Source organism: Andrographis paniculata, unplaced genomic scaffold (genome assembly GCF_009805555.1).
Source record: "Andrographis paniculata isolate CXL003 unplaced genomic scaffold, ASM980555v1 Contig52END, whole genome shotgun sequence".
Lineage (NCBI taxonomy): Eukaryota > Viridiplantae > Streptophyta > Magnoliopsida > Lamiales > Acanthaceae > Andrographis > Andrographis paniculata.
The window spans coordinates 5,116,689-5,134,650 of record NW_026137587.1 but is presented as its reverse complement, the minus strand read 5'-3'; the positions used below and the strand labels follow the sequence as shown (position 1 = coordinate 5,134,650).

The window sequence follows — 17,962 nt, the reverse complement described above, 5'->3', positions numbered from 1 at the left end:
ATACTTCTATTTTGCAAGTCTATGTTTGATTTTCCTTCTCATTTCTAAAAACCAAAAACAATTTCCATATCCCAAAAAATAAATAAATAAATAAAAATCAATAAACACAACCAGTAATAACATAAGAATATAAAAAATGATGACAAATAAAAACTTGATAACCCATATGATAGATAAGTTTCCCTCCAAGAATCCCTCCCAACCTTCCAACAATAGATTCCTTAAATATTATTATTCCCAACAAATTAAAATTAGTACAAAAATAACAAACAACAATAGACGAGAGACTTCCCAACAACAAAGCCTCAATTCAATCATCACTCACAAAAATTCTCCCCCTTCCCGCCGGAGCCGCCCCCCACCCCTCATATATCCTACCCCCCACCCCCCACCATGCACCCCCCCACCCTCCAACAACATTCCCCCCTTCCTACTAACAACATCCTACATTCAAACAACAACAATTATAACAACAACAACAATAACAATTCCAAGAATCGAACTCGGGACCTCTCGACCGGCATTCGCCGCCACCACCATCCGCCGCCTCCGCCGCCGCGCAACCATAGTTCGTCGTCGACGCAAGTTTGCGCTGCATGCAAGTACCAACGGCGCAAGTGCGCGTCGGACTGCATCCTTGCCCCCTACTTCCCCCACGACCGCCAACGGCAATTCCTCAACGCCCACCGCCTATTCGGCGTCAGCAACATCGTCAAGATCGTCCGCCACCTCGACCCGCCGGCCAAAGACCACGCCATGCGCACCATCATCTTCCAATCCGACGCGCGCGCCGCCGACCCCGTCGGCGGCTGCTACCGCATGATCAGGGACTTGGAGGACCGGATCAGCCTGGCCAAGGCCGAGCTCGAGATCGTGCTCCACCACCTCGCCGTTTGCCGGGCTGCCGCCGCCGCCTCCCAGGCCGGGCCGGTCCCGGATTCCGGCGAAGCTCCGGCGATGCATGCCGGGGATTTGGGGCCTTATGATGATGATGAGAAATGGACAGGGGAAGATGAAGTTGTCAATTCTTGGGGATGCAATGTTTCTGCAGACTCGATTTCTGATTCATTTCCTCATCAGAATAACAATTTGGAGGAATGTCCGAATGATATGAGGCCAATTCTCGAACACTTGAATTGCAATAATAACGACGGCGACGACGAAAATGACGACAATGTTCGAGAGGACGATCGCTTCGGATTCGACGCCGATGGCAACATTGTATTAACAAGGTTTGTCCCATTTCAAGAACGGTCTCATTATAACAAAAAATTCATCGAAATCACGATGAAATCGATCAATGATGACGAATGTATTTTTATGTTTGCAGTAAAAATGGTGTCTTGACAGAGGAGAAAGGGCTGTGCAGAGAAGAGGAAGATTGTTTTTCATGTGTTGAAGATCATAGTGATTTGAAGGCTTCTGATCCATTTTTCAGCCTCACAAATTGTGACATTTGATTCGAAGATCATCGAAATTTGTAGATATGAGAATAAATATGAAGAATGGTTATTGCAGGAAGGCATACAAATGGGCAATTCTTGTCTTGTAGGGGACAAGAAAATTGACAATGCAATAAATGTTTTAGGATCATATGGGAAACATATGATATTGTATTGTACATGTACAAAAATGATGAGAGATTGATTTGGCTGAATTGGGGATTCTTGTGTTGGTTCTTTCTTTCCTATTTTCGAGGGTCGAGTTAATACCCCATTGAGTCTAAATCTGCCACGCGCTTTTTAGGCTTCTCCCCTTGGGAGACGAGGACAACAGCTTCGGTTGTTGTCAAAAGCAACGAGACGCTGCAGATGAGAATAGGATGTTAGAATATATGTCGATGAAATGATGTAGGAAATGTGTGTAGGAGGATAGTATAGCAAAGTTTGATCCTCACCTTGCGGCGTCTACCAAAGCTGTTCTAATGACTTTCACGGGATCTATGATTCCTTCGCTTATCATGTTCACATACTGATCTGCTTTTCACATAATCGAACAACAGAAAGACATACGAAGATGAGTGAGAACTGAAAAGTTGTCATCACAGGTACAAGTTTAGCATCACAACACTTTATGAGACAAGGCGAAGCTAGGGCCAATAGTATAATAAGAAACATGGCAAAGATAAAATGGTAAAAATAACCAAAAGTAGAGATGGATAAATGGCAACTAAGAAAGGTTAAAAATAACCAATATCCGAAAAAATTAGTTCATGCTTTCACAGGTATACGAACCTTTGGCAGCATCATAGCCCAAGTTGGGATCATCCTGCTCCAATAGCTTACCGATAACTAGAGCCCCGTCAGCTCCTGCATTCGAGGCAATAGTAAAGGTCGGTGCCTGTTACATAAAAGATGTCAGCGGCTCACATACTGCTAGCCATTAAGATGACAGAGGGAACAAAGAAACATTTAAATTATAAACCACCTTCAGGGCATTTTCTATTATTTCGACTCCTCTTTTTTGGTCCTCATTTTCCGTTTTAAGGTTTTTGAGAGTTCTTGTTGCATATAAAAGGGCGACACCGCCCCCTGCAAGAAAGCCACCCCAAAAGTTTCTCAATACGCATCTTCCTTTCCTACATGTTTTCTAAAAGAGAAGACTGGATTTTGCATTCGTCAAAAGGTTTCCGTCTGGGTGTTTAAATGAATGGATTCATAAATGGTGTCTTTCGACTCCACCTTCGCAACCCTTAGTGTTTACCTGGAACAATGCCCTCTTCCACAGCAGCCCTTGTTGCATTTAGAGCATCTGTTACCCTATCTTTCCTTTCTCCAACTTCCATTTCACTGGACCCTCCAACCTGCGAGAGGAAATTAGTGGCCAACAAGTGTGGTATAGAAGCCGTCGCATCGAATATTGATGTGATAAATGTACCTTGAAAACAGCAACACCACCAGACAGCTTTGATAACCTTTCTTGTGCTTTCTCCTTGTCAAATGCTGCACTACTTCTCTCAATAGCAGATCGTAGCTATACAGATAAGAAAGATTAGTTGGCTGATTGACAATAGATATTGCGAGGCATGCAATATACACTTTATGATACGTCCCTGTTATCATCTAGGACTAAAATGTTATGGTTAAATAAGATGTGGGTGTGATTTTAGAGAAGTAAGCAGCATCTATTGAATAACAAAGCCAAGAGAACCAAAAGAATGCTTCATCTACTGGAGATAAATCTCAGCAATAGATTTTCTGCAATCGCTAGGAGCTAAGAAACCGCCAAGAAAGTGATAAAGCAATTTAACCACGAGAAGTTCTCAGATTTTCATGTTCGTCGCTCATACCTGCTCACACCTTTCTTCTATCAACTTTTTATCGCCACCACCATGTAGAATTACAGAGTCATCAAGAGAAACAGTGACCTGCTCCACCAGAAAAACAAACAGGCTCTATAGAGTTCGTACTTAATATCATTCAACAAGTGTATTCATAAAATTATACAAACCTTTTTGGCTGAACCAAGCATATCAATTTGAATTTTGTCTAGACTTGTTCCATGTTCTTCAGTAATGACCTGCAGATTTCACAATGAGCCGGATACTAGATCAATGTGTACAACTGTATTGTCAGGTTGACGCCTGTCTCACCTCCCCTCCAGTGAGAATGGCAAGATCTTCTAAATTTGCTCTTCTGTTTTCCCCAAACCCAGGAGCTTTCACAGCACAAACCTACCAAATCATGGGATAGAGCATTAGAGTGTGACCTTCTCAATTAAAAAAGAGAGTTGGGGGGGGGGGGGGGGGGTGCGGCTGCTCCATCAAATACCAGTACTAATTCTTAACTATTATTTTACACAAAACAGATATTATTAACAACACATGGTCATCTTACCTTCAATCCTGCACGATGCTTGTTTATTATGAGCATGGTAAGTGGCTCACTCTCCACATCTTCGGCAACAATTAACAGAGGCCGGTTTCTCTGTAAAAAATAAAGTCATGAGATGCAGTCATTCATCCTAATGTTCATCTAAGATGCACCAACAAGTCTTTTCCTCCAATCATCAAACTTATAGGCATGGTGTTGAATATTCCGTCGAATGAGCATATATTACCTTTACAGCAAGCTCCAATACTCGCACAAGAGCATTCATGTCTGAAATTTTCTTCTCGTGAATTAAAATTAAAGGATTTTCAAGTTCCTGTTTGCATGAAAAAGAAAAATTACAAAACAACGTAACGAACAACATTCAAAATAGAACAATAGAAAAACACAGAGTAACTTTAAAACTAGCATCGTTATCATTCATATATATCCATCTGTTGTTACTCTGTCAAACGTTGAGTAGCTTTGCAGGCAAGACATTCCAGTTTAACATGAGAACCATCAGATTTTTTCCTAAGAGAAGCAATTTGAACTAAAGAGTCATAAAACAACTCAACCGACCGAGCATGTTGCAGACGCACTCAGCAACTATTGAAACAACAAATATGGTGACATGTTTTTCCATGTACAGTGATTTTTACATACACATTTTTGGGTCTTTTCATCTGTAACAAAATAAGGGGATATATAACCACGGGAAAGCTTCATTCCCTCCACCACTTCCAATTCATTATCCAGTGTATTACCATCCTGCAAAATTTAGGAACTGCCTTTTAGTTGTGCACCAATCATTAGAACACATAGTTGCAAGATTAGAATTAAAGCATACTAACAGCAACAGTAATGACTCCTTCCTTCCCAACTTTCGCCATAGCCCGAGCAAGAAGTTCACCAATTTCACGTTCGCCATTTGCTGATATAGTTCCCACCTTTAATACGGAGAATGTGCATAAGAAACAAGAAAAATGAAATCAGTATAAGTGTATAAAGCCTATTTCTATAAACATGCGATTAGCTATCAAGCCGATTAATGAGACTATTTTCAAGTGACTAAGCACCTAAAAAAAGGGCATAAGTGCCAACATGTTGTAAATTTAAGTTTTTCCATTCCTAATACACATATACAAAGAAATATATCAGTTCCAAGTTCCATAGGCCAGTCACCTGTGTAATTTCTTCACGTGTGCTGATCATGATAGCTCTGCCCTTCAAATCTGCAATAACAGCATCAACCGCCATGTTTATACCCTTCCGCAAATCCATCACATTCACCCCAGCAGCCACTGATTTGCAACCTTCTCTGAATATTGCCTGTGCCAACACAGTGGCACAAGTGGTGCCTGTTGCAACATCATTTTCTGTGTCATGATCTTATAGCTTGAAATAATTCTTATTAAAAGTTGTTCTGTAATGGGAGAAAACTGTTTTCCATTTCATACAACATTTATCAATCAAGGGAAAATGACGATCCTCTTAAGTTATAAGGAAATTAGATTACCGTCACCAGCAACTTTATTAGTTGCCTTAGCAACCTCTTTCACAAGATCTGCTCCTGTATTTTTCGCCTTATCTGGAAACTTGATGCTTTTGGCAACTGTGACCCCATCCTTTGTGACCTTGGGATCTCCATGTTTCTCAATAATTACATTTCGACCCTAAACAAGACATGTACAACCATGAGCAGCTTTTCAAACCAGAAAATCGAAAGTGCAGAAATGGAACGAAAAGAAACAAATTGTCACTATTCAGGCATTATGGTACACTGTCCAAATAAGATTAATGTTTATCATCTATTGCTTGCTGCCATTTAAGATTTAACAATAAAACATGATGCTCCTTTCCATTACATAACCAGAACCAAATTTTAGCACACCTATTTAAATGATTCATCACCTTGTTCTCAATTGCCCCTTCCAAATTGGACTTCGTACAAAAACTCGCAAATTAATTATGAGCAAACTAAAGCGAAGCCCCCACATACCTTCGGTCCCATTGTGACTTTAACAGCTTCCGCAAGCTCATTAACCCCAGCGAGCATAGCCGCTCGAATTCCTGTCCCGAAACTAATATCCTTAGCAACATAATTTCTGCTATGAACGACCCTGCCGCATACCTGTCCATCCAAATTTAACCAAAAAGGAACACGCTAATAAAGATTATAGCACATCAATAAGCAAGTAAGAATCAACCGAACTCACACTTGAAGTACACACCTGGTTTCTGGAAGCAGAAGACCTGCACACAGAATCATAGAGTAAATATACAACAGAGGCCACATTCAATACATAATGAACTAAGAGCAATCCAGCTGGCATCTAACCTTATCGAGGAGGCAATGGCAGCGGCGGCGATTCTGTACATGATCGAATCAGATGACGAATTCCGGACAGGGAAACAGGGTGAGAAAGTTAAATTAGGGTTTTAGGGGTTTTTGACTTTAGTGCAGAGAGAAACGTGTACGGCGAGTTGTGCCTGTGCTGTGTATTGAGGTTTTAGTCTATGCTTATAACATACACTATGGCCTAATTTTATTTTATTTACTAAAACCTTATAATATAATTTCATTATTTTTATAATTTGAAAATTCGCAGTACACTTGTAAATTCTGCGCTATCTAATAATTTGCAAAATAAGTTTATTGAGTTTTTAATGTGCTTATTTATTTTCTTTATCATAGTTTATTGAATTTTTTTAACAGTTTTATATTACAACATTTATTTGTTTATTCAACAATTTTTTAATAAAATAATTTTTCATAAATATTATTAAACAATATAAATATATACATATCCTATCATATCTTATCCTATATATCCTATCTTATATCCTAGAAAAAAAAAATTAAAATTTAGTACAAGTATTTTTTATTTTGAAATTAGTGTTTAACAATTTTATAATGGGTAGTGGGTGGTTTTAGATTTAATATAAAAAATTAATTTTGGATAAATTTTATAAAACAAATCATCACTGAAGAAGATCAAAGTACATATATCTCATTTATTTTTCCATATTCTTCACCAATTAATTTTACATTTGTTTTTTTTTTTTTTCTATTTACTAAATTATTATTTTTTGTTATATATATTTTTTTATGGAGTATAAATTTTGTATATGGTGGATGTATGAAGAACGTGAGATCCAGCTCTGGAAAAGACTGTGCCGTCTTCGCCCATCAATTTTACATTTGTTTGGATTTTATCTCTTTAATCTCATGATTTTTTTTTTCTATAATTTCATTTAATTTTAAAGTTGGCAGTAATATAGTTTTTTTTTTTTTTTTTTTTTCCACTATCTAATTTGTGTATATTTGTATTCATTAGGTAATATTTATTCATATCTGAGCAAAATGCTATGTGAACGCGAAAATTGTTCATCGTCCTAATTATTGTCGTTGATTGAAGTTGAACATAATATTTTAGAAAAAAATTTTAGAAAATTTTATTAATATTATTTTACAGTATTTGCAAAAAAAAAAAAAAAATGCCGATTTTTATATGTATAGTTTAATTTGTTTTGCATTTTCTTTTTCCAATCTATTTTTTAAATAGTTTTTTTTTTCTATTTTATACGAATTGATTATATTCGTCTTAGTAGTTGTCGGTGCCCTTGTCATTAAAAAAATTGTCTGAAAATTTTTATTTATTTTTGTTAAACGTTATTTGATTACAAACAATAATGTTATAATTACAAATTAATTTATTGTTTTGAAGCAAATAAAAATAAAAATAAAAATAATAATATGATGAAAAATTAAAAAACTATTAAAAAACTAATAAGATAGTAAAATATTAAATTATATAATTATTTACATAATTTTTCTAATTTAAAATATTTTTACATATAATATAATTTTATTTATTATTTAAATTTAAAAGTAAATAATAATTATTGATACTTTCAATTGTAATTATAAATATTGATAGTTTGATATTATAATTTTATTTTATTTATATCTTTATAAGTTTTTCTTTTATATTTTTTATTAATTAGTATAATCTATTGTATTTTACTAATTAATTATTATATTTAAGTGACTTTGAAAAATATTATCTTATAATCTATTGTATTATTTTACTAACTAATATTATTTTTTATAATAATCTCGCGCATATCACACGAATTTAAGCGCTAATTTAAAAGAAAAAAAAAAGTAGTAGGAACATATATATCGTGTAAAATTTTGATTTGGGCAAATAAACATATTTTCGTAATTATTTATGTAAACGGAATTGACAGCTCAACAAGTCAACCTATCCTATCCGTTGGTTTTCAGAAAAGTGTTTTTTGGGGAATGAAAGCAGATACACAGAAGTTTGAGGACTATAGTGCAACTATTGAAATTATGAAGAAAACGTTCGCAAGGCAACAATCTTACTTCCCCAAATCGCCCGACTGACCGTGGTGATCTCCTCAAAGAGCCCTCTCGTTTCATCAGCGGCTGATTTGCAGAACAATAAGTACTCTGACGCATTCCTGGTACAGTTCTTGCTTCATGTGTTGTGGAATTTATTTTATTTTATTTTTGTATAACTATGGCCTTTAAAGCTTTTATATTCATCTGTTGGATTAATATTCTAGGAGGATTCGTTGCTCTAATTTTCTTTAGGTTTATGATTTCATTGGCAGGGATTGAGTTTTAGTTTCTTCTTGTTTGGTTTAATTGATCAATGGAGGCGAGTGGTGGTAGTTTGATTGTAAATTCAAGCTTAGAACCGAGGGATGACATGGAATTTGATACGCACGAGGCAGCTTATGAGTACTATAAAGAATATGCTAAATCGTTAGGGTTTGGTACGGCCAAATTGAGCAGCCGTCGATCCAGAGCATCGAAGGAATTCATAGATGCCAAATTTTCATGCATTAGGTATGGAAACAAGCAGCAATCAGATGATGCTATTAATCCAAGGCCTTCGCCGAAAATTGGGTGTAAAGCTAGTATGCACGTGAAAAGGAGGCCGACGGGGAAGTGGTATATTCATAGTTTTGTGAAAGAGCATAACCACGAGCTTTTACCAGCTCAAGCACACTTTTTTAGAAGCCATAGGAATGTTGATATTTCTAATAATGATACGAAGGTCAGAAAGAAGAAGGCTGTTACTTCAATGTCTAAACAGTATGGTGCTTATCAGTTTTCAGGTTCTTGTACAGAGGGTGTAATCCGGAACCAGCATGATCGGGGGCGTTTTCTAAGTTTAGAAGAAGGTGGTGCTCAGATTGTGCTTGAATTTTGTGCTCAAATGCATGAAGAGAATCCTAAATTTTTCTATGCATTGGACTTCAATGAGGAACATCGGCTTCGAAACATCTTTTGGGTCGATTCAAAAGGAGTGGAAGATTTCACATATTTCAGCGATGTGGTTTCATTTGACACTACCTATTTTGCAAACAAGTACAGGATTCCTCTGGTTCTTTTTATTGGAGTGAACCATCACATCCAACCTACATTGCTTGGTTGTGGATTGATTGCTGATGATACAGTGTATACTTTTATCTGGTTGTTTCAGTCATGGTGTTTGGCAATGGGGGGACGGAGTCCTAACGTTTTACTAACAGACCAAAGCGACACGATCAAGGCTGCTGTACAGTTGGTTTGTTCAGACACACGCCATTATATCCATCTGTGGAATATCCTGGAAAAGATACCAAGGCAGCTCGGCTATCTTAGTATCTGGCATGACCCTTTTATGGAAAAACTCAATAAGTGTATCTATCGATCATGGAATGAAGAACAATATGAGAAGCGGTGGTGGAAGTTGATTGAGAGGTTCAACCTGCGGGAAGATGAATGGTTTCAAATTTTGTACGAAGAGCGCAAACTTTGGGTGCCTGTGTTTATTAAGGATGTCTCCTTTGCCGGGTTGTCTGCAGCTTCGAGGGCTGAAAGTTTGAACAGTTTCTTTGATAAATACATCCATGGTGAAACTTCATTGAGAGAGTTCATTGAAAAATACAAATCAATTCTTGAAGACATATACGAAGAGGAGGCAAAAGCAAATTTTGATGCGTGGCATGAAACACCAGAGGTGAAGTCACCCTCACCTTTTGAGAAACAAATGCTGTTTGTTTGCACTCATGAAATCTTCAAAAAGTTTCAAATGGAGGTCCTGGGAGCAGCTGCGTGCCATCTGAAAAAAGAGAAGGAGGATGGTTCAACTTTATTATATGGAGTGAAAGATTTTGAAAATAATCAAGACTTCATTGTGGAATGGAATGAACATAAGTCAGACATATACTGCTCTTGTCGTTCATTTGAATACAAAGGCTATCTTTGTAGACATGCTATTGTGGTTCTGCAAATGTCAGGTGTGTTTAGCATTCCTTTTAAGTACATACTGCAAAGATGGACAAATGCTGCCACAAGCAGAATTCCCCTCAGTGAGAAATTGGATGAAGTGCAGGCCAAGGTCCGACGTTACAATGACCTCTGTCGCCGAGCTATAATATTGGGTGAAGAGGGCTCACTATCGCAGGAAAGCTACAATGCTGCAGTTGAAGCCATAAGTAATGCTCTGAAGCAATGTTCAAATGTAGATGAACATTCCGAAGATGTTTTGAGACCCATTGCTCCCTCGATGGCCATTCAAGTGGCTGCAGGAGTGAGCCAAGATAATACAAGTGTCTCGGGTGGGCAGATGCTGCATACATGTAAAGGAACCAATATGAATAAAGGTTCCAAGAGGACAAATCTTGGAAAGGAACCCACAGACAATGGTGGAATCACAAGTAAAAAAGGGAAGGTTAGTACTTTAGCTCCTTATCTCTTTCTCAGTATTTTTTTTGATAATTAGCTTAATTTTCTTTAAAAAATGCAACAGGTACCAATAGATTCACCAGCTGCTAATCCTGGGACACAAGGCATTTTTCAGCATATGGTTTGTCTCCTTGTCTCTTAATTGTTCCTTTGAAGTATAGGAGGCTGGATCTTGTTTTGACATATTTTTTCCTGGAATGATTCGAAATGGCACTTTTTATTTTTACTTGTTTATCTAAATCTAATTGTATCATGGGGGGCTAAGATTTTGATTTTCATTTCTGTAGGATTTGCCTGGTACCATGGATTACCATGCATTGTACCCACGGTTCCTTACAACATTATTGAAAGGTGGCGAGATGTCCAAGAGAAGTGTAGAGATGCTTGGGGAGATTTTGGAGGAACAGAGTTGAGAGGCTATGATCGTTCACAAGTCTCTGAAAATTGTGAAGGTATTTTTGCATTTACTCAATTCGCTTTGTAAAACATTGATTCAATTCACCTCATAATTATTAATACCCGAACTTCCAGCAGCTCAAATTGTTGTAATCAATGTATGTTTTTGCTCTTGAAATTACCCCCCAACACATGTTGAGTTTGATAGAGTTGCGTGTCTATCACAATTTTTCGAAGCTTGTTTCATTATTCAACTATTGAGTTTTCCCATATCATGAAATGGCTCTTAGCAGTTTTCTTGTCACCGTTTCCTGGTGCATGAAATTCAGTGCATTGTAAATAAGTTTAATTGCTTCTTGTAAATTACATTTTATGCATTAGATATCACACAGGCTGCTCTGGTGCTTGTCTGTGGCATAATAAATTTGATCTCCTGTTTGCAGCAATTTCTTGACTGGTTCACGGTCATTCTTGGGGCAAGGAAGAACTTGTTTCAAGGAAATTCAAGCCCGTATATCTACCGGAGGATCCTGACTGGCTCGTTTACATGATTAGCAATCTGCTCCCTTTAAAGTTGGCTTCTTTTCATATCCTAAGTTGTGGGAACTGGGAACTTCAATACTGCATGCCTTTCACTGGCTGTTGGGCTAATCTTGGGAGCTCTATCGAACCTATTAACGCTGTGGACATGCTTTGTGCATGGCAGAGGATTCTCCTGGGATTGGGTTCCAAGGAGCTCCCAAGAACTTGCGCAAAAATGTCTATGCATGTGTATAAATGACATGCTCAAGAGCTGTACAGGTTGTTACCATATTTTCTGTTGTCAATACATATCGTCTCCTCCATGTATCAGAGGAGACATGGGAACCCATGATGAATGTAAAGAGTGATCCATAGCGTGATTGTTTATGGCTGCTGCTTGTGTTGAGTTTTATAGGATCATTTTTATTCAATTCTTTTGACAATAAGAAATTGTGAACTTGAAGACTGTCAATATTTTTTATTCCCGGGGGTTATTTGTAGCTCGATTTTGAAATGTGCAGCTCTAGGACTCATTTGGAAACAAGAAAAAAACACAGACAGTGTTGTGAACCACTTCACTGATGATCCTGTAAGATTTTAGTCAGTTTATCTATGTTATGTTCGCAACAAACGTTTCATCTGCAGATGGAGATTTACAGTACAAGAAAGGGACACCAACCTATGATTAGAACAAGGTGAGTGATTGTGTTATGTTTTTCTTACTTGATGCTCTATGTACGCAGGGTCGAATGACAGGGAATCAATGAGCTCAACTTGGGTCCTCGACTTACTTCAATTCAGCTACATTTCCGTTGCTCTTTCGAAGGACACGAGGTTAGTTGCCCCGTGTTCTCCTCATCTTTATAGATATTAAGATGATTAGATGATCAAGATTTGAGTTTGAACTTCGAGAATCGAGTCTGGTAGCTACTTTGAAGGATCATTTTGTATGTGTGTTATTCTGCTTATGTCTAATTTAATTGTATTGGATTAATTAATATTTATATCATCAATTCTGAATATTATGTAAAATTTGTATGAATTTTGTGGGCAAGAAATCTTCTCAATCTATTCTTTCTACTGGACATTGGTCCCTTTCTTCCATCCCTAATGGGCAATAAAAAAATTGTATTGGAATGTTAGCCACTTAAGTTGGGGTTTGACAGGACCTCATCATAGGTCCATTCTTGGTTAAAACATCACTACCCACTCTGACCTTTGAAAGGGTCAATTTGTGGACCAACAAATATGTAATATATATATATATTCTACAAATTAAAAAACAAGAAACACACACAAGTCTAAACACACTTTGACTGGTGTTTAACTTCTAGTTAGGCAGCAAATAATTTTAAATTTCCCAATAATACCAAGAATAGGCACAAGCCCAACAAAAAATTCAGTAATAACCAATATAAGTAAAGTTAATCCATATCTAAATATTGTTTAGTGTCAATCAACCAGTAACTAAAATGGAAGTGGGGATTCAGACGACAAGAGAATGTTCCATGAATCAGACATTTGGCAGATATTGCCATGTAAGAGACACTCGCTGCACAGCCATTGGACTTCCTTCTTGAATTATTTCAATTTTTTAAAAAACTCCTTTTTCCAAACTCAATCAAACAGCAAAGATTTATAAAGATTCATTCAAACCCTTTCCTTTACTTGCACCATTCATTCATCCATTCTTACTCACTGTATCTCATTTTCTTTCACTTCAAACACATCTTTAGGGATTTCTTGGGAAGATAAGAAATGGGTTTTGGTTTTTGATTTCTTCTGGGAGATATGGTGCTGAAATTAAGCTCTTTCTTTGAAGGGTTCTTTTTCTTCATAATCTGTGTCGGGTTATTACAACAATCATCAGGTAATTAATTGATGAGCACTGCTTTTTCCGCATCAAATCTTGTTTTTAGAATATTCAGTGTTTATGTTGGAATTAGCTTTTTTATTTTCTCGAAAGTTTCGTTGAATCCTATTTGCAGTTGTGTTAGGATTTTTAGTTTTAATTGAAAGTTCTCAATTAGCTCTTCTTTACTAGATTATGATATTGAATCTTTGTTATACGATCATAGGATTTTGAGTGTAATGGTTCCTGTTGCTATAGTAATTCTCAATCTTACATAATAAAACTTTCCCCTATGTTTTTCCTACATTTTATTTGTTCACTTATGTTATTCATAGAATCTAGTTATTCTCGTATTGAAATTTTCATCAAGAAGTAGCATTAAACCAAAGCAAATTCTGGACATAAGTCATATTTTTGTTGATTTATTTGTTTAGTATTTATGTTAATTTGTATTTATTCTAGCAAATACAGGTCTTACAACTTCTTGATGTTCTGTTCTTACAGTGTATGGTGCATATCTATGTACAGGTCTTGGTTCACCTTCGATAGGTTCTTGGCTTCATGGTATTGAACGGAAAGCCGGTGATCTTACCCCTAATGGGCGCATGCACCGGTTTCGATTTCTGCAATATGGTAGCTCGTCTTTACTACCTCGTTTTACTTGTATGCCTGTGCACGTGTTTATTCTTTTCATCGACCATTTCGTATGACGTAATGAATATGTATTCGAAATCATTGAAACTTGTTGGAAACTAGAATCTAGTATAAAAAAAAAATGAATTGAGCTTGCATTACTACTGTTAGTTAGCAAGGGGTCTTCAACACGATTTGTTCCTGTTTTTCTGTAACAAAGACGATGATCTTGCGCCAGTGTCTGGAATAGGGCGGACACGGTGGAAAGAATGGAGGTTTATTCCTTTTCCGGCAGCGGTCTCGTCGTGGAAAAACAAGATTCGTAGTAGAGGTTGGTTACTCGACACCAAAATACTGCAGGTTGTTTCAATTTTGTGCTGGTTCAAGTCATTTTACGACATTTATGTTCTTGTGCAGGATCAACAATGGCTCCATCGCCTTCTTTCCTACCTACTTTGCACCGGCGGACGTCGAAAGGACATCCCCGGCCGCCTGCAATTCCTTCCCATCATTTATTTGGTAACAGGATATTCGATCTTCATCGCATGGTTGTATTTTCATGTTTCACCATCTGATTCTAAAACCATTTGCACTGCATCTTCTAGTGCCTGGCCATTCTCCTGCCATTGCTCCGATGAGCTCGAGGATGATAAATGATAAGAAATCTCTTTCACCACTTCCAACCATGACATTACCACAGCTTCCTCCGAATCAAGGTATGGTTGTACGTGCATTCAAGAATTGTTCAATTTCTTTTCTATTACCCAATCCATTTCATCGTACCCAAAATCGCCTCCTGAATTCTTGCCTTGCAGGATGCACTTCCGTAAGCTGCACTGCCCCATTGACTTACGCCCCTCCTGGCTCGCCCTGTGGCTGTGTTCTGCCAATCGAAGTTAAACTTCGCTTCGGTATTCCCCTGTACACATTCCTTCCGTTGGTCTCCGATCTTGCCGAATGTATCGCAGTTGCTACGTCGTTAAATCGAAGCCAAGTACGAATAATGGGAGCGGATGCAGCTGACCAACGGCTCGACAAAACCACCGTGCTTATTAACCTGGTGCCTCTAGCTCAGATGTTCGACTCTAGGACCGCATTTTTTATTTATTCGAAGTTCCGGAACAGAAACCTTCCCATAAAAGCATTAGTATTGGGCGATTATGAGGTGCTCTATGTTCACTATCCAGGTAGTCCTCGAAAAACACCACTTTTTTTTTATCTAACATCACTGTAGGCGAATCGCTTAAAAGAGTTGAAATTTTCAGGCCTTCCGCCGTCACCCCTCTCAACGACCTCAGGATCTACAACAGTCAACGTTCAACCGTTCCCTGGTGGTGGAGATGACGATGGACCGATAAAACCGATGGGAGTATACGTGCCACGAAGAAGAAAGAACGACTCGAGCAAAAGTATGGTCATCATTGTGATCCTCTCGTCGGTAACAGCCTTCGTAGCGTGTGGAGGTTTTCTACTGCTGCTTTTATCAAAATGTGGCTTTTGTGGTTGCCTTCACAAACAAGATCGACGAAGTTTATCATCATCGGGCGAAAAGATTTCAGGTATGGTGCCTGGTAATCGAATGCATCTTAGTTATATATAGTTACATTAGTTGGCACTCTTGAATCGAACGGATACGAATCGACAGGTTTAGGAAGCCAACCGAGCTCAGCTTCGATGTCGTCATTCAACTCTAGTCTTATGGCATACACCGGTGCGGCAAAGATTTTCAGTGTCGAGGATATCGAGAGAGCCACGGATAGGTTCAATATGTCGAGGATTCTTGGGGAAGGTGGTTTCGGGATAGTGTACGGTGGCACTCTCGACGACGGAAGAAACGTGGCGGTGAAAGTTCTCAAGAGGGACGATCAGCAAGGCAGCCGCGAGTTTTTAGCAGAAGTCGAGATGCTCGGCAGGTTGCATCACAGAAACTTGGTTATGCTGATTGGAATATGCCCGGAAGACCATCGTCGATGTCTCGTCTACGAGCTTGTCCCTAATGGAAGCCTCGACTCACATTTGCACGGTCAGTACAAATACTAACGATCTTCGATTCATGTTCATCTTTAAGGTATTCGTAAAATTAAGTGGATCTGTTCGACGGCGCAGGAGCTGACAAGGAAACTGGAACGCTCGACTGGTGTGCGAGGATGAAGATCGCATTAGGCTCGGCCCGGGGCTTGGCTTATTTACACGAGGACTCGAGTCCTCGTGTAATACACCGAGACTTCAAATCGAGCAATATTTTACTCGAAAACGATTACACGCCTAAAGTCTCCGATTTCGGGTTGGCTAGAGCGGCGATGGACGAAAGAAGCAAACACATCTCGACTCACGTCATGGGAACTTTCGGGTACGTCGTTCGGATTGACGATCTTATGCGATGCTTTTAAGCAACGCCGTTTTAAAGAACGTCGAAAACTATCGTTTGCAGCTATTTGGCTCCCGAGTATGCGATGACGGGCCATCTCCTAGTCAAGAGCGACGTATACAGCTACGGGGTCGTGCTGCTTGAGCTCCTAACGGGGAGGAAGCCCGTCGACATGTCGCGGCCGCCGGGGCAAGAAAATCTCGTATCGTGGGCGCGTCCGCTCCTCGCGACGCGACAAGGCACGGAAACGATCATCGATCCGGATTTGAAACCTGGCGTGCCGGTCGATAGCTTCGCTAAAGTTGCGGCGATCGCATCGACGTGCGTCCAGCCGGAAGTGTCGCACCGGCCGTTCATGGGCGAGGTCGTGCAGGCGTTGAAGCTCGTCTGCGATGAGTTCGAGGAGACGAGAGACGTGGTTTCGAGAACCTGCAGTAGCAGAGGATCGGAGGGGATTGTTGTCGACGACTTGGAGAAATGCGAGTCGACGGTCGATAGTTGTGCGGCAATATCCGCGACGGATTTGCAGAGTGCATCGTTTGGGTTCCAGAGGGAGTCGGAATCTTTCCGGAGACTGTTTAATTCGGCGCCTCTGAAAGTGGCGCGAACTCGGAGCTTCTGGCGGCAGCTGAGAGGACTGTCTCGCGGCAGTGCAAGCGAGCCGGAGTTGTCGTCGACGCTGTAAGTCGGGGCCGTCGATATATATATATATATACACATACATACACAAGATGAGGCTCCAACACCATGTTATAAATGCAAAAAAGTATAGAAAGAAAAAACCTGCAGTCTTGTTCATAAATCTTTGTCTTGTATCATCGTACAGAAAGTTACATCGAACAAAAGAAGCCAGGGAAAGTATAAAAAAATTGTTCTTTAAATGATGACTGTTGATGTTAGGATAAATTCGTAACTATTTGTTGTAGCGGTTCGGAATTTGCCTATATTTAAATTTATTTAATTAAATTATATTCAATTCAATTTTCAACGGCAATTCCAACTAGCAACAAGAAACAACCTGCGCAGGGATGATTACGGTGTCAATTTAAAAAAATTTCGCATCATCATGCGGTTATATATATAAACAAATGCTATCAGACAATACACGATGTGCTGTTGAAATTATATTATATTATTTATATTTATGGATTGTATTTGTATTATATTAACATCATATAGTGTATTATTCTATCTGTAATAGTATTATGTACTGTCAAATAGCACACAACCTGCTGTTCAGCACAATGCTGAATTTTAAATTGCGGCATTTCCAAACTATTATGATGTTGGGCATAGGAGTGTATCCTTACTTTAAAATTCAAAATTTAATAGACAACCTTTTTTAGAATCGACATTCTCTTAAATATGTACACATGCATTTCCAAAACTGGTCCTTTTAGATGTGGGCTCATCTCATGTATCCTAAGGCATTGATTGAGCCATTCGTGTCATATTCATATTTCATTATTTGCTTCGTAAGTGAAAACAGTAATGTTAGTTCTTAGTTTATGCTTACTTTAAACGTTACTCAACCTCAAATAAAACCAATCACGCTAAAATTACCAAACACGCTAAAATCCCACTTAGCAAAAAGTTGAAAATAAAAAGAA

At 38.5% G+C, this 17,962-nt stretch overlaps 4 protein-coding genes across 13 annotated transcripts; 3 read left to right on the top strand and 1 right to left on the bottom strand.

The window, feature by feature from the left end:
- The first annotated feature begins 393 nt into the window (after positions 1 to 393).
- On the top strand, positions 394 to 1,460 carry LOC127254413 (uncharacterized). Its single transcript, XM_051279505.1, has 2 exons — positions 394 to 1,232; positions 1,331 to 1,460. The coding sequence occupies exons 1-2, from the start codon at positions 394 to 396 to the stop codon at positions 1,458 to 1,460; spliced, it is 969 nt and encodes a 322-aa protein (XP_051135462.1).
- Positions 1,461 to 1,477: 17 nt separating this feature from the next.
- On the bottom strand, positions 1,478 to 6,317 carry LOC127254219 (chaperonin CPN60-like 2, mitochondrial). 2 transcript variants are annotated; one of them, XM_051279202.1, is made up of 18 exons: positions 6,151 to 6,317; positions 6,029 to 6,065; positions 5,812 to 5,943; positions 5,329 to 5,485; positions 4,995 to 5,170; positions 4,664 to 4,759; positions 4,476 to 4,580; positions 4,060 to 4,146; positions 3,837 to 3,926; positions 3,593 to 3,673; positions 3,451 to 3,519; positions 3,290 to 3,367; positions 2,878 to 2,973; positions 2,704 to 2,803; positions 2,428 to 2,531; positions 2,235 to 2,340; positions 1,898 to 1,976; positions 1,478 to 1,805 (listed from the first exon to the last, which is right to left on the bottom strand). In XM_051279202.1, the coding sequence occupies exons 1-18, from the start codon at positions 6,189 to 6,191 to the stop codon at positions 1,706 to 1,708; spliced, it is 1,734 nt and encodes a 577-aa protein (XP_051135159.1). In that variant the 5' UTR covers positions 6,192 to 6,317; the 3' UTR covers positions 1,478 to 1,705. The 2 variants fall into 2 exon arrangements, with proteins under 2 accessions (XP_051135159.1, XP_051135160.1); XM_051279203.1 differs by having other exon boundaries at positions 6,044 to 6,065.
- A 1,847-nt stretch (positions 6,318 to 8,164) lies between these two features.
- On the top strand, positions 8,165 to 11,565 carry LOC127254217 (protein FAR1-RELATED SEQUENCE 4). Of its 2 annotated transcripts, none has more exons than XM_051279200.1 (5): positions 8,165 to 8,306; positions 8,457 to 10,567; positions 10,646 to 10,702; positions 10,869 to 11,033; positions 11,421 to 11,565. In XM_051279200.1, exons 2-4 carry the CDS (start codon positions 8,498 to 8,500, stop codon positions 10,992 to 10,994), a joined length of 2,253 nt encoding a protein of 750 aa, XP_051135157.1. In that variant the 5' UTR covers positions 8,165 to 8,306; positions 8,457 to 8,497; the 3' UTR covers positions 10,995 to 11,033; positions 11,421 to 11,565. The 2 variants fall into 2 exon arrangements, with proteins under 2 accessions (XP_051135157.1, XP_051135156.1); XM_051279199.1 differs by having other exon boundaries at positions 8,172 to 8,306; positions 8,437 to 10,567.
- Positions 11,566 to 11,658: 93 nt separating this feature from the next.
- LOC127254215 (receptor-like serine/threonine-protein kinase ALE2) lies at positions 11,659 to 17,233 on the top strand. Of its 8 annotated transcripts, XM_051279194.1 has the most exons (12): positions 11,659 to 11,778; positions 12,021 to 12,088; positions 12,243 to 12,333; positions 13,880 to 13,984; positions 14,205 to 14,315; positions 14,402 to 14,503; positions 14,590 to 14,700; positions 14,800 to 15,171; positions 15,250 to 15,543; positions 15,630 to 16,007; positions 16,091 to 16,334; positions 16,416 to 17,233. In XM_051279194.1, exons 4-12 carry the CDS (start codon positions 13,957 to 13,959, stop codon positions 17,035 to 17,037), a joined length of 2,262 nt encoding a protein of 753 aa, XP_051135151.1. In that variant the 5' UTR covers positions 11,659 to 11,778; positions 12,021 to 12,088; positions 12,243 to 12,333; positions 13,880 to 13,956; the 3' UTR covers positions 17,038 to 17,233. The 8 variants fall into 8 exon arrangements, with proteins under 8 accessions (XP_051135151.1, XP_051135152.1, XP_051135150.1 ...); XM_051279195.1 differs by having other exon boundaries at positions 12,021 to 12,333; positions 14,223 to 14,315; XM_051279193.1 differs by lacking the exons at positions 11,659 to 11,778; positions 12,021 to 12,088; positions 12,243 to 12,333 and adding an exon at positions 13,113 to 13,369 and having other exon boundaries at positions 14,235 to 14,315.
- The last annotated feature ends 729 nt before the right edge of the window (positions 17,234 to 17,962 follow it).